The 17,187-nt window shown below is 38.8% G+C and overlaps 1 protein-coding gene and 1 long non-coding RNA gene across 2 annotated transcripts in view; one reads left to right on the top strand and one right to left on the bottom strand.

Moving 5' to 3' along the window:
* Positions 1 to 17,187, bottom strand: part of ULK2 (unc-51 like autophagy activating kinase 2) — a 92,830-nt gene that overhangs the window by 21,585 nt on the left and 54,058 nt on the right. The window contains exons 11-14 of the mRNA XM_075195160.1: positions 16,577 to 16,627; positions 12,890 to 12,981; positions 10,926 to 11,097; positions 8,801 to 8,861 (exon numbers count right to left, since the gene is read on the bottom strand). Of these exons, the coding sequence (XP_075051261.1) occupies positions 8,801 to 8,861; positions 10,926 to 11,097; positions 12,890 to 12,981; positions 16,577 to 16,627 (376 nt within the window). The remainder of the gene's footprint in view (positions 1 to 8,800; positions 8,862 to 10,925; positions 11,098 to 12,889; positions 12,982 to 16,576; positions 16,628 to 17,187) is intronic.
* Positions 3,268 to 7,823, top strand: LOC142138466 (uncharacterized). The gene is made up of 2 exons (XR_012688043.1): positions 3,268 to 3,806; positions 4,527 to 7,823. It is a non-coding gene; the product is annotated as an uncharacterized LOC142138466 (long non-coding RNA).

The following is a 17,187-nucleotide window of genomic DNA, read 5'->3' on the forward strand; positions in this document are numbered from 1 at the left end:
TCTGGAGGCAATATACCCAAAATGTCAAATCAGTGATTGCGCATAAAAAGACTTTGTCTAAATCAAAACAAAAAAAACAAAAACAAAACAAAACAAAAACACTGTAGAGGAAAGACCGGGATTTCATTATATCTAGCTTGGAGCAGAGAAAGAGGGTATAAGCCAGAAAAGTTCTAATATATCAAGGGTTTTAACAAGGTGCAGAAGGAAGGCGTTCTACAGCAAAATTTTGGAAAACCAATACTTGTTTCATTCTCAAAACTTTTGGCCATGACTGTATATAGCAAGAGGAGAAATAGAACAAGAGGACATGTACTAAAACTGGAGGATGGCAGGATTAGTTTGAGAAAGAATATCTTACAGAAAGTGTATTAGATAGGTGGTAGAGACTGTTAAATATGATTTTTTGTTAAGGCCTCATAAGGCCTTTGTTCAGCCATTTTATTGTAACTTGTATAGAAATATTATTTGCTAGAAGAGATTATTCATTTTTCTGTTAACTTGCAGTTTTGCAATATGTGAGCCTATGGCCTTGAAGTTGAACTAATAGAGAACACCTGAAGAATGTAACCAGTTATGAAAACAATAATGAGCTTCATATCCAGCTGGTAGTATGGGAGCTGTATCCATGGTGCTGCACATAGCATATCTCCAACTCCCCTTGAGATAAGAAATAATAGGCTCATCTGTCCTTAGAAGGGGGAGAAAAGTAAACACCTCAAGAATACGTGAGAAAGTTAATCAGTAGCGCTTCTCATAAACTAGTGGTATAAACTATTGTATGCATATGACGTAGGATTCATTTATTCAGTAGCCTATAAAAACCTGTATCTTTGTATCAATAAACTAGAGAATATTCCTTGCATACAGAACTTGGTCTGTGTCAATTCTCTCCAGCTGATTGAAGCGCTTCCAGATATACTTGACACCACAGGCTGACTTGGGTCAGAATTTTAGATTTAACAACTTTGAGGTCGCCACAGAGATTCGCTGTCCAGCAGGCTACAAGACAGACAACGGAGGTTTCCCAGCACATTGAACCCCAACATCCGCGGTCAGTAGATTTCTACTCGTTGGTCTTCCTAGTCTGGGTCACCTCATGTCTGTCTGAGGCACCTGACACGCGAATTTGTGAGTCTCAAGTATCATCTGATTAATATAATACAGTATTAACCCAATTTGTTTACTGTAATTGTATTGTTGATTAGATTTTTGAAAGATGATTGAATTTTGAGTGCATGTGTTTGTACCTATGTATGATGTATAAAGCATAAAAGTCACATAAGACATTGATCAAAGAAGCATGTAATGGAATAGAGGGATTTAGAGAGTTATTGTTTTGAACATTGAGTGAACATTTTAGACACCATCCCCAGAGGTATATCAAAGAAGGGAGATTCTGTAATCTGCCCAAATTGTGTAAGAGAGATTTCCAAAAGACCTTCGTCCCAGATACTGTCAAAGAAGCTATTTAGCACGGACATCCAGTACAAGGAGTCCACAGAACGGGACGTCCAGTGCAAGGACAACCCACAGAAACTAGATAAGAGTCCCGATTTGGACTCAACAGAATACTGTCAATACGAGTAATATAGATAGTAAACAAATGACAGCAGCTCCCTCATAGATATGATGCACAAAGACTAAAGGAAATGGGGGAGTAGAAGGTCTGCAGGGAATTTTTCAAGAAAGCGGGGATAGCCAAAGATATGTGTGGATGGAGAAACAAAGGTGTTGCAAGTGGTAATGTGACAAGAACAAAGGGGTATTGAGATCAAACCCCAAGAGATTGTTTGAGGTGGCACAGGAAAGTTAAGAGATCTGAAAAGTCGAAATATATGTGGATATGCTAAATGCATCGGAAGCTGAATAATGAATCAAGTAGGTTGTATATTATAAATGTATGTTTGATCCTGTGCAGCTGAATAAGTGAAATGTGCCCCTCCCTTATTCTGTGTAAATGATTTCAGTGTGTTGAGATAAGAAGCACACTGTTTTTTGTTTTTTGACAATGTATGTAAAATTAAAGAAATGTGTCCGGAGTGCTGATTGATGATAACATGTTGAAGCTAACTTGTATTTAGTGTAATGCTGGGACTTGTAGTTCCACAGCAGTAGGCTGGAAGATGTCAGTTAAGTTTTCTTTCTCTGTATGTGAGTTTTGTCTCCGTCTTACTGCGTGTGAGAGAGATCCGTGATAATTCACATTGTTTGTTCTCTGTCTTAGTGCTCTATAAGGGAGATGTTTGATTTACTTTAAATCACAATGTTTGTCTGTCTTGTCCGTTTTTTACAAGAGACATGTTTCAAGGTTGAAAAAGTTGTACATTCATTGCTTAATGATAAGCTTTTAAAAAGATACAAAAGAAGTTTTAAAATGTTTGGTCCGATTGCACGGACAAGATTGTAAATAATGTACATTATCACTATAAGTACTAGTGTCAGAACAAAGCTGGCTGGGATCCAACAAGCCGTTTCTGTATTTGAACAAAATAATTTTGTTTCTGAAGTTCAGAAATATAGCTTTCTCTTTAATGAAGTTGAGAATTGTGGGAGTGAGCTTACATGCTGTTTTTATCTGTGTTAAAATGGCGCTGATGAATGTTCTCAGAAATCAGGAGGGTTTGTTATGCCTTTAAAGAAATGTTACGAGATAAAATGTCGTCTGTGAGCGAGACTTAAGTGAATATATTTTTACTTTGAACACGAAAATCACAGAATCTAGAAATATTTGTGAATATTTGGTCACGGGAGAGAGATTTTGTTGAGAAAATGTTGAATGATTTACAGACACAATGTATTGTGTCTAACGAGAGTACTCTGATTTATGAGACAGTGCTGCTTTTAAAATGGTTGAATACTTGGAACCAAGATTCCAGATTGAATGTTTCTAAACCCGGAAATTTAATTAGTGTCATTTAAAAGGGCTGTACTAAGAGATGATAAGAAAGGAGTGGCTTTGAACACTCGCCCAGGTCTCGTCACTGACATTCTCTATTTGTGAAATTAGGGACTGCCCCTTTGAGGAAATCAAGGCATGGAACGCATAGCGTCACAGTTAAGCTTTTAGCAGCTGTTCACTGGTTACCTGATAACAGTATACACGCATGTTACAGTTACAGTAATTCCTAGTAAATAAATGTTAATCTCTATGCAAAAGTTTTTTTATTCACAGGTCTCCAGCTGCAAAGACCCATTAGGCAATCCAGATTGCATTGATTTAACTTCCAATGCACCATCTTTGCACCACAACAAACATAAGTATAAACTAATGAAGGATTTAAATAACGTAAACTCTTCTGAGTAATGATTACCTTGTTTTGGAAGAGATATTAGAGTTTATGTGCTATTCGCATAGCAAATGCATGAACTAGGTGGTTTTTCTGTATGTGCAGAAAGCAAAAGGTTTTTATTTGTATCCTCATTACAGTTTTGAGTAAATCAGTGTTTGTAAAGACATTTACTGCCCTTATTTACTGTGCTATAATTGTCATATACTGTAAATAATTCTCTTTATTGTGGGTATGGTAATGCATTGATGGGAATTCTATATTTTTACAGAAATGAAAAAGATTTAAGACTTTAAGAGCAATTGTATGTGCTCCTGCATTAGCACTTCTGGATCATAGCAAGCCATTTATACTCTCCTCTGAGCAGAACCAAATGTTTAACCAATTTTAAGCTGAAATAACTTCAGCGCCAGCACTGGCTTTGCCAGATTATGACAAGCCTTTCACATTATTTTGTTATGAAGTCAGTGCACATGTACAAGGAGTACTGACACAAATACATGGTCGCAAGCTAAGGTCACTTGCATACTACTCTGCTTTAGTGCTTGAAAAGAGTATAGATATTGTGCTAGGACACCCAGTTACCTTAACGGTATCGTACATTGTGACAGAAACCAAGCACAAGCAAAACATTTGTTACCGGCCAGATTTACTAAGTATGAAGATATACAGCACAAAGGACATTCCCTCCTATTGTGAAATGAGTGACATATAACACTTGCCGAGCGCACTGTGTATTTTCTTCCTCCCTTTCCTTTTTTATTAGAAGAAAAAAAAAAAAAAAAAAAAAAAGGAAGCACAAGAGGCCCCAGAGCCTCTCATGTTCACAGATATATGTTAAGACCTTCAGACAAGGGGAATCTGAGTAAACTGTATTTTAAGTTTTTTAAAGGTCCAAGGGAGACCAGAGAGGGGAGTTCATTGATATTAGCAGGAGGAATATAGATTGCACGTTATTTTCCTTTGCTGTGCGCTGTAGATGTGTACTAGACTAGAAAGGAAAGCCAAGTTTGGAAGAACCAGACTCAGGCCCATAGTAATGTATAGATCATTATACATAATTAGAAAATTCTAATATAAAAGTTTAACCCAACCATATAAAGAAAAGAGCAACCCATGACTACAGGGGTTTACACCCAATGCAGGAATGTGTTTGTGAGTATTGTGGCCCAACACATTATTATATACACTAATAGAACTGATGATGTGGCTTATTAACAGGTTATTTAAGCTAAGTGTTTCTCTTCCAGAAGAATTAAAGTTACCACATCTGTCTTAACCGTTGTACTGTACACTCCATCTAATGAGTGTAAACTTTGTGGAACTCAGAAACCAAGAACCTTGTCCTTGGATTCCACATGCTCCTTACTGAAGCCTATCCTAATGAAGTAGCACTGCTTACTCCCAGTAACGTTACACTTAAGCAGTGCACAATGTTGAATCCTGCTGCCTTATTGCAGCAAGTTTCAAAAGATGGGAGAAGTACCTGTATATATTGGGGTTACCCTAGGGATTTGGGGGAATTCCATTCCAGCTTGAACAGAAAGAAAGGAAAAAAAAAAATGCAAACAAAATTTTTCTGAACATGATTGCATAGAACTAATGAAACAAGAATCTCTGGTTTTATCTCACATTAAAGATAAACCATTACCAGATGCAGACATCACTCTTTTTGTAGATGGTTCACACTATCACATAGATCCTGTCCCGTATACAGGGTGTGCTGTAACCACACACACAGAAATAGTGATTCAACAGACTCTACCGAGTCACATGTCAGCACAAGAAGCTGAACTAAAGGCCCTGACACTTGCATGCATATATGCAAAAGGACAAAGAGTAAATATTTACACTGATTCAAGTTATGCATTTGTAATTGCGCATGATTATGGCCCTGTATGGAAAAGTAGGGACCTTATGGGTTCAGCAAGCAAACCAGTCAATATGATGAACATACCAGGGCATTGTTCACTGCATTCCAGCTGTCCTCCAAACAGTGATGAAGATGAAGACACACACAGAGATACTACCCCCGAAGCTAAGTGAAATAGACCAGGCCGCACGAGAAGCCGCCATAGCCCCAGTACCCCAAGGGGAGTCTATTTACATGGTGACCCCCTGACCCCTGTTTGACCAGAGCACACTCCAACTTATGGAAAGACAAGCAACAGAAAATAAGAAAAAGACTTGGGCAATACATGGAGCACTAGAAGTGCAAGGAGTGGTGTAAAGGTCAGCGTTTGTGTCTGCCAAAAGTAGTTTATCCCATTATGGCCAATATAGCACACGAGAAAGTGCATCTGGGAAAAGATGCTATGGTTGTACTCACTAGCAGCTTATGGATAGTACCAGGGTTCGCCCAAGCAGCACAGTCGTTAGTGGCAGAATGCCTAGTCTGTGCACAAAGTAACCCGAGTAAGTCTGTCCTATGGAAAAGCACACCCCAGACATAAGATCCCTATAAGAGGATACAGATAGACTTTATAACTTCCCAAATGCTCGGGCTTTGAGAATGTGCTTGTCTGTGTCAACTTCTTTAGTCACTGGCTGGAGACATGGCTGTATAGAAAAGCAAATGCTAAAGCATTAGCCAAGAAAATTGCGAATGAGGTAATCTGATGATATGGTGTACCAGAGGTCATTGTAAGTGACAGAGGGATACACTTTACGGGGCAAGGATTCCAGAAACTATCACACCCCCTACAGATCCCAAAGTTCAGGATGTATGGAGCGCCTTAATGGTACACTGAAATTGAAAATGCAGAAAATAATGGCTGAAACAGGTCTGCCATGGATCTCATGTTTACCTGCACTCAGTAAAAAATACTGCTAGGAAAGACACAGGTTTAACACCATATGAGATATTGTTTGGCACAGCAAACAGAACAGGCTGTTATTTTCCATAGCAACTACACCATGTATATAGTGATTTGTTGAATTATGTTGCCTTATTATAGAAACAACTAACTGAAATACATGGTCAAATATTCTCCTCCATTGCAAACCCTAATTTTGATACAGGTACCCATAAACTGCACCCTGGGGGGCTGGGTGGTCGTGAGAAAGCACATCAGGAGAAGTCTTGAACCCAGATACAAGGGTCCTTATCAAGTCCTGTTGACGACTCCCATGGCAGTGGAAGTACAGGAAAGAGACACCTGGATTCACGCATAACACTGCAAAGTCTTCAAATCAGGGGAGTCTTGTTCTGATAAATAGAAATGACTGTCTCATTGTATTGATATGTCTTGCCAGAATAATTGTGACTGAAGTAGGGATTAAGGCCTCCCTAACCCAGTATGAAACAGACAGTTAAGTGACATATTGCCTATGCCACTGTGAGAAACATATGGGAAGGAGTGCTCAACAATTTGCACTCATAGTAGAGTAAACTCTGAAAATGTCTTTGTGCAGATGCATAACCTCATTGGTAAAGTTGTCAGTAATGATTCATGTTGGATATTGGAAATATTGGCATTAGTAGCAAATGGTTTAGCAATCCTGTTGATCGTATAGGTGATAATGAAACTAAATATATGGCTGATTAAGAAGTTACTGACACTTGATTGTTGTCTCTCCAAAAAGGGAACCACTGAAAATCCCGAACCTCTGATGATCACAGAAATTACTTCTGAAACCTGACCAGACTATGAGTGTCATGAATTATTTGGACTAGCAAAGCCAAAGAACTGCAGAGTTTGCAACAAGAAACTACTAAAGATTGAACAAAGGACATGCAAGGCCTGCAGAACTACTATAGACTCATTAACTATCTTTTAAGAAACCATCTTTTAAGAAACCATCTTCTAAGAAACCATCTTTTCTAGACATGGACATTTGCCAAAATGCATCTCCTCATAAATCAAGTTAGGACAGGGAGGATCACAGGCTTATTAGTGGGGGATGAGTTGACAGATTCCTAAGGGGACCAACTCTATGCATGTGGCCTCCTACATGTGTATAAGTACCTGCTTATTAAGAATGTGGTTCTATAGATAGGATTAGGTAGGTAGGAGGAGAAAGGGTCGAAAATTGAATAAAAGATGGGAAATGTTAAATATGATTTTTTGTTAAGGCCTCATAAGGCCTTTGTTCAGCCATTTTATTGTAACTTGTATAGAAATATTATTTGCTAGAAGAGATTATTCATTTTTCTGTTAACTTGCAGTTTTGCAATATGTGAGCCTATGGCCTTGAAGTTGAACTAATAGAGAACACCTGAAGAATGTAACCAGTTATGAAAACAATAATGAGCTTCATATCCAGCTGGTAGTATGGGAGCTGTATCCATGGTGCTGCACATAGCATATCTCCAACTCCCCTTGAGATAAGAAATAATAGGCTCATCTGTCCTTAGAAGGGGGAGAAAAGTAAACACCTCAAGAATACGTGAGAAAGTTAATCAGTAGCGCTTCTCATAAACTAGTGGTATAAACTATTGTATGCATATGACGTAGGATTCATTTATTCAGTAGCCTATAAAAACCTGTATCTTTGTATCAATAAACTAGAGAATATTCCTTGCATACAGAACTTGGTCTGTGTCAATTCTCTCCAGCTGATTGAAGCGCTTCCAGATATACTTGACACCACAGGCTGACTTGGGTCAGAATTTTAGATTTAACAAGACTAATACAGTAGGAGACTTCTGATATGCATAGGATAAACCTAGGCCTACCATAAATCTAAAAAAAAAGCGCTGAGGATCAAGTAGGGTTTTAGGGTCTTAGAAATATAAATGGGAAGACTAGGTTATCCGTATGGTTCTCATCCTACATCAAATACCAGATTTCCATTTCACTTAAGCTTCTTCTCCTATGCTAAATAACTGTATAACTTTCCATGTATAGCTAGCACTATTATTGTTAATAAATATAGTGGATAAGCAACAATACAAAAACAAAAATCTGTAGTGCAAGGAGCTGGAGGAGAGTTTTTGCATCTCTCTCTAGAATCCCCAAGTGTATTTAAAGATGACTGCCTGTAAAGTAGACAAGATAATAATCACACCAGTGGCGGATCCAGGGGGGGGGGGGGGCTTGCTGCCGATAGCTGCACACTGTGCAGGTCCGTTCAGCAGTGGCAGTGTGCTGCCCGGCTGCTCTGATTGTGTTTTAAACAAAGTCAGAGCAGCGGGACAGCACACTTTCACTGCTGAACGGACCTACACATACTGTGCAGCCGCCAGCAGCCTTAGAACACAGAAAGGGGGCGGGGCCTAAATCGTCCCCCCCTAAAATCGCCCCAGGTAGGGCAAATGTCTGGGTCCGCCCCTGAATCACACAAGTAAGTGTAACCTATATACTCTATTCAAGTGACAAGTTCTGATCTTATTGAAGGGTTGCATGCATTCTGTACAGCAGAACACACTGTAAAAACAAAAATAAAAAAATAGTAATATACAATAGACATGTTTTCCTATAAAACACTTTCTTGTAAACCACTCGTTATGTAGGACATCATCCACAATCAACTACATGAAATAAAAGACTAACTAGATAATAACTTACCCTCCACACATCATGAACTCACTAGATGCTCTGCGCCCAGCTGTCCCTGTAGGCAGATCATCTGCAATACACGGACATACATTAACTTCACTAGAGCAAACTTATATGGCCTCCAACACACATTTATACACCCAGGGTGCATGAATCAACCAATCAATAGCCTACAGGACAAGAGAGACGTTAATTGAAGTAATATATTTTCGTAACAGACCTTTACTGAAATCCCCATTTAATAATACTTACAGACTTATTTTCAATGGACATTTGTTAAGCTACATCATGGGAATCTTTTTCAAAAAGAAATCGCTTGCACTTATGAAAGGAAAATACCAGATTCTTTGCAATCCATACCATTTTAACCCGCTGTATTACACAATGCATCAGGGCTAATTTTGCAAGGTAAAGTTTTTTGCACAACTGAAAATTAGATTAGAACTCAGCTATGTCAAGAAATATCTGTATTTTAACAATGATTAAATAGCATAGCTAACATAAGAACAAAATTGATTTTACTAGATCACTCAATGGATGGTAAAGTGCTACTCTATGAATATTTATTCCTTGCATCTTCAAAAACTTTTACCCAAGCCAATAACATCCTTGCACAAATTCACTTATCACTAGCAGTGCCTGGGCAAGGCCTATTCTGCTCAGAAGTGACAGCCACTGAAGCTGTCTACCTGTTTTGTTTCATTACAGCACAATGGGTGAGAGAAGTGGGGAGGAAATGACTGCTTGCAGTAGAAGCCCAGTTGTCCTGAGTAGCAAGTATGTCTCGCTAATTAAAAGGAATACTAAACCCCAAAACTTAATACATGTCAACTTCATCTATGGAAAGAGTGTTTCCCAAAGCAAAAGAAATTCCATAACAAATTATTATTCACCCCATAACCAACTAAACAATGCATAGAGGGGATCAAATATGCAAAATGGTCATGTGGTGACTAAATAGTCATCACATGACCACCAAGTTAGTTATGCTTGCCGGGATGGTGACTAGTAACCAGGGTCTTTTGCTCTTAAACAACTTCCACACTGGCTCTCTTAACAAAAACTTGAAACAGACCAGGTTTTATCAAGTATAAGTATCAAATACAGGATTTGATATATTAGTAATTAGGGTTGCATCAAAATATTTTTAAGTTTTGCTCAATAACAAACTCTCTTAGCAAGAAAAGACCAGAAATGGAATGCGTTAAAATGTAGCAGAATGGAGCTAAATGGTCAATTAAAAGTGTGCACCAAAATTGCAGGGAAATCAGGATTCAAATTCATGTAAAATTCAAAACCCCCATAAAGATGTTAGGGATGCACCAAATCCAGGATACTGCTTAATCCTATTACTCGCATCCAAAAATTGTCTTATCTGTTTTCCAATTTACACAAAAGACAATGATAACTAATCATAAATAATAATAATAATAAAAAAAATCCATATGTTATATCCTTTGAAAGTCCTGCTGAACAATTTTCTTACTTCGGCATTCATTTGGCACACTGATGTAGTTTACAGAACCAAATACCCCTTATTGTGGGTAGGTAGATTTAAGAAATAATCCTTGGATTCCCTGCCTTTACATCAAGAAAGATAATTACACGTGTGACAGCCAAGCAGTCACGAAGCCTGCGATAACATGGGGATAGGCCTAGTCCTCTATTTGGAGGTCTGGAGTTGCGCAGTCCTGATTTATATGGAAATCTTTATTACTGGTCTAATAATCTACATTGACAAAAGTGAAAAAAAGAAATCGGTTTTATACTAATCATACGTTTGTTCTTTTTTTCTTCTTCCTTTACATGCCCCTCCTTTTATATACATTTAACAGCAATTCAAGTATTCAAATAAAAGTTAAACTTTTAGGTTTTAAAATAGGACTGTAAACCATAATAAAATATCTTAGGAGACTACTGCTGTATGAAGTAATATACAATACAGTGACAGTTTGTTCTGTAGAGGATCACTTCATTAGCATGTTTATGTATACCACGCAGACTTCTGAAACAAATGGTCCCCTGGAGGAGCCTATTCCTGAAGAGCACAATGACACACTAGAGTGGAGCATTACAGATAATGTACAGTACATTCCTGCACAGTGCATCTGGATTCACAAACAGTAACTCTTACATGAGTGGTCAGAAGCAAGGTTGTGTGGGACCAGTACAAAGTCATCTGTGTCACAGGAAGAGTTCTTGCTGCTTGTACTGGCAGAGTCCTTGGAGACTTGCAAATAATTTGGAGGACCCAATGGGGGTGAAGAAAGGTTTTCTTCCTGGATGTGCTGCATGTCTGGCAGGGACTGAGAATAAAGGACAATACAAAATAAAACTTAACAAGGTGAATTGAATGTCTGTACAACCAAATTAACTCCCTCTTATGTCAGAGGTCTTGTTTCTCAAGTTGTGCGTTTTACAGATCAAAATGCCTCAGCGCTTCTTTTTGGCTGCACATTACTATAATGGAGAGGTGGTGCAGCAAGGAGAGGAAGAGGTGTGTCAGTCAGGAAACTGAACCAATGCTTTTATTACCCAAAAATGCTCCATTAGTTTTCCCTGAAGTGTGATTGGTTGCCAGAGGTCAGCGCACAACTGAACTCTCAGCCAATAATAAAGCAGGCACACCTCTTCTCATCTTTGTTGTTCCATCTCTCCAGATGCCCCCCCCCCCCATCCCCTCAGCAAACTGGTCTCACTACAGTTGCTATTATTACGCCAGCAGCAGTTCTTCCACTGTCGAAGACAGAAATGCAACGTTTTGAATTATTTTTATTCTATTTTATTTTTACAACTAGTATTAAACAGGTTTATAATGTTAATTTTATTAACCATCCAACCCATCTTTAAAGTGTACCTAATTTTATTACTGAAGACTAGCCATACTTGCCTTATAAATCACAGTCCTCTGCTGACCACTACCGCTGAAGGCTCTGATATGCTCTCAAGCACTGCCAGTAGACACTTGGGTTTACAGCATTTCACACAGTTCCCAGGTTCTAAATTCTTAACACTCCTCCGACTATGGCTGATTATCATATTATAATATGCTATCAATAACACAATTTAAAAAGACACAGAAGGCGCGCAGGGGAGCACAGGTAAGCTGGAACCCAGGAACTCAGTCAAAATCCATAAACACACCAGCTTACCGACAGTGGCTAGCCCAAGTGCAGAGCCTGCAGCGGTGCCGTCAGTGCTGGATAGCAGTTATAAGTTTGGTATATAAACTGGACCTGTCGACTACACACAATGGTGACAGCTATTTTGTGGACTGACCCAATATGAGAATTTGATAAGAACCAGTACCATATGAATACAAGTCAGGCCTCATGAACACGAGTCAGGCAATTCCTAGCAAATTAATAGCTTACGTATTGGTCCAGCAAACCAAATGTATGCTCCCACTGTGTGGAAGTTCACTTTAAGTAAGAGTGCTCTCCACACCACCAAAACAGTAGGCGTCATGCTGTTTGTGTTATGTTTATAAAGACACATGCATTGCTTTGTCTACATACTACATACAACATTTAGCTGTAGGTATTACATACATATTGCGTGAACCATGGGCAACTGCCATTTCTGCCAGTGTTGTCTTGCATTTTTCATTTAAATAATTTCAAAGCACATTATCATCAAAATATATGTTTTACACATTTTGATGCCAGAAAATACACTGTTCTATGAAGTACACTAGGGATGGAATAAAATAAAATGGATCTAATGTGCACTTTGTTTTAAAGTGTCACATGATTCCAAGTAGCATTAAAGTAGATGCATTAAACAAGCAGTAAAAGAGGTTTCACAAAATTCCAAATTAAGGTTTTAAAGGCAAAACTGCACTAAACTTTGCCTCTTGCAACCTGATGCTACTGGTGGAATATTCACTCTCTTATATTTAAAACTTTTGGGGCTCTAAAGCCCCTCGTTTGTCATATGCTTGTAGACAATATTGCTGAAAGCTTGCAGGTTTTTTTTTTCATTTTCTAGCTATTGAAAAGGGACCACATTTATATAATTTTTAAAATTATAAATATCTTCTGTAAATATTGGCTGTGCTCTTCAGTGTTAGACATGCAGTCATTAGCACATACTTACAGGAGGGGAGGCAAATCGACAGGATGGTGAGCTTCCACAGGAGCTGCCCGAAATACTTGACCCCGAGTAAGTAGGCACTGGGACAGGACAGGCTAGGGATACAACACGGATATATTTACAATACACTGCCAACAATTAAAAGAGTCCAAAAACAAATGTAACACTCGAGCACACACGTCAGGGGTGGGGAATTATTTAACATTTTTCATATAGTAAAAATCAGCTGTATATCATCAACATTTATTTATATAGCGCCAGCAGATTCCGTAGTGCTTTACAATTGGGAAAACACAGTAATAAAAATACTGGGTAATACATACATACAGAGAGTTAAGAGGGCCCTGCTCGCAAGCTTACAATCTATGGGACAATGGTTTGATTGACAAGGGTAAGTGCTGCATTATAATGAATATTTGTCCAGCTAGAATACAACGGTTACAAAGTATTTAGTGGGCTGTAAGCTCAGTCGCATAACTATGTTGGTAAGAGGGTTGTTGTCCTGTGTTTGTAGTGTAGTGGGTGATAATAGGGTAACCTAGGGAGATTAAGAGGGTGGTAGAGGAATATTATAAGTTTGACTGAAGAGGTGGGTTTTCAGAGAACGCTTGAAGGTTTGAAGGCTAGAGGAAAGTCTTACTGTGCAAGGGAGAGAATTCAGTCCTGAAACCAAGAATGGGAGGAAGTGATGAGAGTGAAAGAGACCAGATCTTGTGCAGAATGGAAGTGTCGAGTTGGGATATATTTCGAGACAAGTGAGGAGATGTACGTCGGTGCAATTTTGTTGATGGCCTTGTATGTTAGTAGAAGAATTTTATATTGGATTTGTTGAAATACAGGCAACCAATGTAGAGACTGACAGAGTGACTCAGCAGACGAAAAACGATTTGCAAGGATAGTCAATGTAGCTGCTGCATGCAAAATAGATTGTAGGGGCTGGAGTCTGATTTTGGGAAGACTAGTAAGGAGGGAATTACAATAGTTGGGAGATGTTGAGTGCATGAATTAAAAGCAAAGTTCTGAATGAATCCATTGCTTTAAACATCAGCATACAGGTTCAGCTCTATGGGTGTAAACTGCCAGCAACAGAAAGAGAGGATGCCAAAGGCCTATTTATAAAGTGCAAAATTCTATTCTTTATGGAACTGTTCAGAGACGAATATGAAAGTTTAGGACGTGGGCAAGATGCTCTTTTGGAAGCCTATATTCTGGAGTTCTCAAAACACCTAGCATCACCGTGGTCCGCAGAAACTTGGAGACTAGTTTGCTGTTCACTTAGCAGGCACTGGTTGGTGCCACTGAAGTTGGAAAAGCAGACCCTGAGGTAAGTAGCTGGGTAGCAGTAGGAAGTAGCGATTGAAGTGTGTCTAGGAGGTTAGTATCTATTTGACACACCTTAACAAATAGCCAGATTGGGTAATGTTGGTGATGTTAAGAGGAAGTATCTTGTTCCAACAAGACTACTACTGAACTAACAGCCAGGTGAAGGACTGGAGTGCAGTAAAGGCCATACAGGTGCTGGTAGTAGGGGACTCTTGTAGACCAAGACAGTGAAAGCCAAAACAGGTTGAAGTCTCATGGGTGATCAGGCAGATAAAATGTTGTGAATGGCTGGTCAAGACCCAGCAACTATTGGTCCAAAAAGTTAGATGGAGATTAAATGTCCTCAAAAAGGATTTGAGGGAATTCGGCTGTAATATTAAAGGAAAGAACCTTCAATGTAATATTTTCTGAAGTACTTCCTGTTTCACATGTTGATCCTGTAAGACAGCAGGGGATTAGGGAGTGTAATAAATGTCTAAGAAGTTGGTGTAGAAAGGAGCCTTTAGGTTCAAGAATAAATTAGCTAATTTTTCCATTTGCCTCAGACTTGGGGATAAAAAAAAACCAAAAACTTAAAAATAAAAAAATAGACAGCAATGGAGCCAGAATTTATCCTGGTGATAGGCCAGAGGGACCAAACAGGTGAATCTTGTCCAATTTAGCCATACATGTGAAGGGTAATCAAAATATTAGCCTTCAATTTGGCCAGTGTGTGGCCAGCTTTAGGGTTAATTTAATTAATGTTGACAAATATTCAAGGTGAGGCTTCAACTGCAATTGGAAAAATGAATAATTCCTTTCTTTGTGGTGAAATGGTCTCAGAGAGGGTAACTAGATTATGGAATTTGTAGGTTAACTAGAAATAGCTTCACCGGGTGACTTTAAAAATGGTTTGCTTGCCTATCGCACAAGTTTTGGTATCAGTAGTTATGATGACCAATGTAAGCAGTTTGGTGACTTGACCCAGGAACTTAGTCTGATGTGTTGGTTCAGCAAATAACACCCCCCCCCCTCCCCTTTCCACAGTGAGCTTGAACAAACAGATGCTTCTGTTGGTTTTGTTTGGTTTTCTTCTTGATCAATACTTCTAGAATTTATAAAAAAAAGGTTGAGCTTAATGGACTTTTGCATTTATTTAACCGCACTAACTTTGTAACCATGCAAGACATCAATAAAGCACACAACATTTTGGTATTATTATTATTAATTTTTATTTATAGGGCGCCACTAGGTGTCCGTAGCGCCGTCCAGGGACAAACAATAACAATACAAGGTGTGACGGCACGGTACAGTAAACAATAAGCACAGCTAGAGAGAGGGGGGAGGAAAGACCCGCAGGCGCCGCAGCCCAAGAGGAAGGGCGCGGATGATGGGGAGACCCCCAGAGGGGTGGGGGGAGAGGTGGCTGGAGAACAGAGTTAGAAGTGAAGGAAACATGAGGAGAGATGGCCCTGCTCAAGGGAGCGTACAATCTGGTAGGTAACAGACACACACTGCCATTCCACCAGTGTACAAAACATGTGCATTCACTATCTACCTGCAAAATTCGAAGAATTTCATGTTTGCAAATTACATTTTCCTGTAATAGCTCCAAGCTATTATAGCAAACATGCATCACCATTTGAATAGTACTGTGCTTGAGACAACTTCACTTTTATAATTTGGGTTCAAATTGCAGGCTTGCCTATAAATGACGACTATTTGTTGAGGTCTAATTTAGAATCTTTTACAAATGACTTAAAATGACCTTGAGAAGGTTTCTCTGCATTTCTACTTTTAACACAGGCCGTGAATAAATTGACCTAAATTGCTGCCACGTGAGTGTTGAAACAAGTTTGATGTATGAACTTTGTTTAATACAAAAGATGCATTCGACATCACAATCTTCTTGTACCTGCTTGACAAGAACCTAACATCGGTACTTTGTACTATATGGTGCTGCTGGGGTACCCTGTTCTTTCTAATACTCTCAGTCAGTGGATTTCTGTTGGTCTCCATTCCCCTTCCACAAGTCATCACATAAGAGTGGACAGGTTACCGTCACCACTAAGATCAGCACACACACATATCCAGAAATACTCTACATTGCTTTTGACAGTCTGATGATCACACTGGCTATAGGTTGTTCTACTCCTACCCACTACAAACTGGGTATGTGCAAGAGATAAATAACAGAAAGCTGCTCTACCCTATCAAACACCTTAAAAATTGGCATCTACTTAACAGTAGGTAACTCATCATTCTATTAGTAGCTGGCACAAGCCAACAGTGCAAACATATCTGCTAGCGCACACACATGGCAGTCATAAAGCTACCCAAAAGACATATCAATAGTTACACTGAAAATACTCCTTGGTATGTACTCACATTTTTTCACTGTAGACACCTGATCGAGGAAAGGGTGGGTGAAAAAGCCCTCTGTAGGAAACAAAAACAAACACTGCATTTCAGAATGCTTAATTTTTGTTTCTGAAACCCAAAATTATTGACACATATTTAGTGTTTTCCACCCTTATTTAGGAAAGCTAAAGGGTTTTTACAGCTCCTAGCTAGAAAGAGAATATTTTTTTGCATAAGAGACTGTTCACCACGACCAGAAATATAAATCACATGCAACTGAATGAATAAGGTATTTATCACAAGTGTCTATATGAGGACTTTGCTATATAAATAGATGTTGATAAACAGAGTGGATAGCTTCGCATCACTATGTCTTTGTATTTTACTAAATTGTATTAAAAAGCATCTAAAATTAAGGCGAACATTCATTTAAACCTATCAAAATTCCCTAAAGCTTTGGGGAGTAAGCGGCACCCCCTAGCCATTCAAGTACATTTTTCACACCACACTTCTAAATTTACACTTTCTCTGCTGGGGAGGGGGAGGGACATTTAATTAATTATTAGAGACATCTTAAGTGCAATATATAGCTTCTGCTTAGTAACATTCACAAATACAAGTTTCAGTAATTCCTCGGA

This window comes from Mixophyes fleayi, chromosome 2 (assembly GCF_038048845.1).
Source record: "Mixophyes fleayi isolate aMixFle1 chromosome 2, aMixFle1.hap1, whole genome shotgun sequence".
Taxonomy (NCBI): Eukaryota; Metazoa; Chordata; class Amphibia; order Anura; family Limnodynastidae; genus Mixophyes; species Mixophyes fleayi.